Source organism: Glycine soja, unplaced genomic scaffold (genome assembly GCF_004193775.1).
Source record: "Glycine soja cultivar W05 unplaced genomic scaffold, ASM419377v2 tig00104511_1_pilon_84547_1256723, whole genome shotgun sequence".
Lineage (NCBI taxonomy): Eukaryota > Viridiplantae > Streptophyta > Magnoliopsida > Fabales > Fabaceae > Glycine > Glycine soja.
In genome coordinates this window covers 249,188-252,634 of record NW_021144441.1, presented here as the reverse complement: position 1 = coordinate 252,634, position 3,447 = coordinate 249,188, and the positions used below count along the sequence as shown (strand labels likewise).

The 3,447-nt window shown below is 30.3% G+C and overlaps 1 protein-coding gene across 1 annotated transcript; it reads right to left on the bottom strand.

Annotated features, from left to right (window-relative positions):
* Positions 1–1,822: 1,822 nt before the first annotated feature.
* Positions 1,823–2,635, bottom strand: LOC114404553 (flowering-promoting factor 1-like). Its single transcript, XM_028367465.1, has one exon. It carries the CDS (start codon positions 2,499–2,501, stop codon positions 2,160–2,162), a length of 342 nt encoding a protein of 113 aa, XP_028223266.1. The 5' UTR covers positions 2,502–2,635; the 3' UTR covers positions 1,823–2,159.
* Between the last annotated feature and the right edge of the window lie 812 nt (positions 2,636–3,447).

The following is a 3,447-nucleotide window of genomic DNA, read 5'->3' as shown; positions in this document are numbered from 1 at the left end:
TAAATAAAATAATATACAAATAACCTATATTTTAGTAATTCGAAATAGAGAGACAAAAAAAACTAAAATGATACTGTATATAATTAGAAAAGAGAAAGTTCGGATTTATTTGGATAAATTTGTTAGTAAGTATTTATAAGAACAATTTTTTTATAAATTAAAATTAACTTATTCATAAACTAATTTATAAAAATTTGTATTAGCTTCTATATCTAAAAAAAGTGATTTTGAACTTATGTATAAATAAATTTTAACTTCTGAAAAATTTATTTTATATTTTTTCTTCCAAAAATACTTATGAAAAGTGTATCTAAACATAAATTTAATTTATATGTTACTTTATTTTATAACTTAAAAAATGATTAACTATTTTAAATTAGAACCCCAAATTAAAATCCTAAAGTCCTCCCATAGTAGTATATATTTTAGAAATTCGTGCTAATTCCTTAGAAAACATAGACACGTGATCAATCAATTCCCTCACCTTTTGAGATGTGCTAATCCGTGGAATTTGGGAACAGGCAGACAGGAAGTGCTTATCATCAAAACCGCGTCCTCTTTATGTTTCCCCGTACCGATCAAACCATGTCTCTTGTATATCACACTGAACCTTTTGAGCTGAATTGGCCTTTCCACGTTTCGGTAACACGTGTAGTACTAGCGAACATGGTTATCAAAATTAAAATTTTACTCGTAAAATTATACGAGTTTATCATTCTATAATGTTTCCATGAGTTAAATTTGTGAGTAGAATCACAAATCGAGTAAAATTGATTAATAAACTCGATAGAATTAAAATAAACTCAAAAGAATCGAAATAAATTTAGTAGAATCGGAATAAATTTGATAGAATTGGATCAAATTCGAAGTTAAGTTATGAATTTTAATTTTTTATATTATTTATAGGTTATTACAAAGAGAAGAAACTACTTGCATAAAAAGAAGATGAATGACTTAATTTATATGATGTACAACTTGAAATTGAAAAGTAGACAAATAAGAAAAACTGTTATTCGATCTTCCATTTGAAGATATGAAATTTAATGATAAGTGGATAACATAAGAGGGGGATGATATTTTTGATGAAGACAATATCCAAGTTGAGCAACCTTTAGGTGAAAGTGGTATTGGAAGCAATATTAAATTAGTTGGAGGAAGTTTAAGTGATCCAACTTTGGATGCATTTGATTTTGACAATTTGATTTTGAATGATAATGTTAAAGATCATTTTTCAATCGAGGAAGAGCTTGAAAATGATGGTGGTGATGATATTGGAGATGATTTAATTAGATGATTGATGAACATTTAAACTATTTCTGGCTATGTTTTTTAAATGCTTTTATTTTAAGAATTTATATTTTAATTTGTATTGTACAAATTTATGTTTGATTGGATGTAAATTATGATAGTTTATTAAATTATTGTTAAAATTTGTTATTTTGATTTATTTTAGAAATGAAATATTTAATTATAATTTTATATATAAAAATATTAATATATTTTTTAAATTAAGTAAACTCTTATGAGTTTAGGAGACTTTGACGAGTTTACATAAATTAGGAGTTTAACCACAAATGTTGACACATGACAAAGTGTGAAAAACCAAAAGATAGGATTCTTAATTTTAGTATCTTTCTCTCTTTCCCCACCCACTCTCAAAAAAACTTTAAATTGATAGAACCACTCTAAACCTCATAAGAGAAGGAAGCCACTGAATTAATTAATTAATATTAAAATATTAACCAAATTCCCCACTTTCCCAAGTACGTATAAAGACAACAAAGAGGGAAGAATTAAAGAATAGGGAAGAATCAAAGAATAATGGGAAAAAGTATTCTTCATGGAATGCATCAATGTTATTAGAAATCAATACCCAATATGTTACATTAGCACCCCAAATATATACTAATCATGCATCCCACACCATCGATGATCTCTAACTTATAAACAAAAAACCCCAAAAAAGGAAAAACCTAACAAGAGTTTACTAGAGTTTCCACGAACTCTAGCTAGCTATATAGAAGAACACATCAACATGAGGAAGTAGAGACCAATAAAAAACGATATTAAAAAAGAGTAAAAAAAAAAGACCACCAACAAAAAAGAAATTAAGGTGAATGGAGAGGAGTTGCTATAGTGGCACATCAACAAATGAGGACTCACTTATCCCGGACATGGAAGACATTGGGGTTCTTGATGACTATATCATACATATTGATGGAGTTGAACTTGGAGAAATCTTTTGGGAGGGAAATTAGGTCAATTGAAGAGTGCTTGTGGAATTGGTAGAGGTCAGGGTCTCCATCATAGTACCTCTCCCACCCTAATCCAGTTAAGATCTGCTCAAGAAAAGCATAGGAAGAAACCACTTCCCCGGTTGGCAAGTGAACCAACATCTTTCTCTTTGAGCTACTTCCCTTGCCATGCCTATCTGAGACCTCAGCTTGAGGGTTTTCCACCAAACGAAACACACCATTCTTGAATACCCACACCCCGGACATTTTTTAATCCTAGGTTTTAGTTTTGGTTTATAGAATGTGAAGGTGTTTGTTCAATTTCGAGAAAAGGGTTTTGGGTTTATAGCTATGAGGAGAGAAGGGGTTTTTGGTTGTTGTTGATGATGTTTGAGGAATGCAAGGGTGGTATGGTATATATATGTGCCAAAAGAGGATGAGGCCTAAATAAAACAAGGGGAAAATACTCTTGGGAGTGGAAGAGTTAAAAGTTGGGTTATGATATGGGGCTTGTTCGGCTTTGGCACGAGAATCTAGATTTGTGGGGTCTAGCGGTTTTAATAATAAAATATGATTGCATATGGGTGACCCTAGGGCACGAGAACTAGCCGTGGGGTTTAGTTTGGGAGAATCTCTTAGGTTTTATTTAATGAAGGCTTTGTTTTTATTATTATTATTATTATTATAAAAATTATCAGTATTTTTTATGGGAGATAATTTTGTTTAATTTAAATAGAATATTATGAACGGTAAGACTTCTATTTTAAATATTTAATGTAAATATATATTCAATATTTAAATTTAAAATCATGAATTAAGTTTATATAATTTTATATTAGTTGATTTACACATTAGCAAAACGAAGGCTTTGTTTTTTGTGTGCATGCATGTAGCCTTTTTATTGGGGAATTTTTTTTCCAATTTATTTAATAAATTGAAGGAAACGGTATCGACAACATTTGCAAAGTCAATCAAAAAAGATTTGGCTACCACGTAGATCACGAGAGTCCACGTGAACATAGTGGGGTTGCTTTAGATGTTGCTGGGACTGTTACATGAAAGGAGCAGCTGTTCTTGTTTATGTTGGGTTCTCATCATTGGGAATAATTGGATACCCTTAAAGGCAATTTTAGGTACTTTTATGTAGTAATATATGTCGGGCGGGTTTTCTGCTCAGAAAGGATCCCATTTTCAACATTATTACCTAATGATA

Bases quoted from the DNA above. Each gene is read 5' to 3' on its own strand.
- LOC114404553 (XM_028367465.1), bottom strand. From the start codon at position 2,501: ATGTCCGGGGTGTGGGTATTCAAGAATGGTGTGTTTCGTTTGGTGGAA.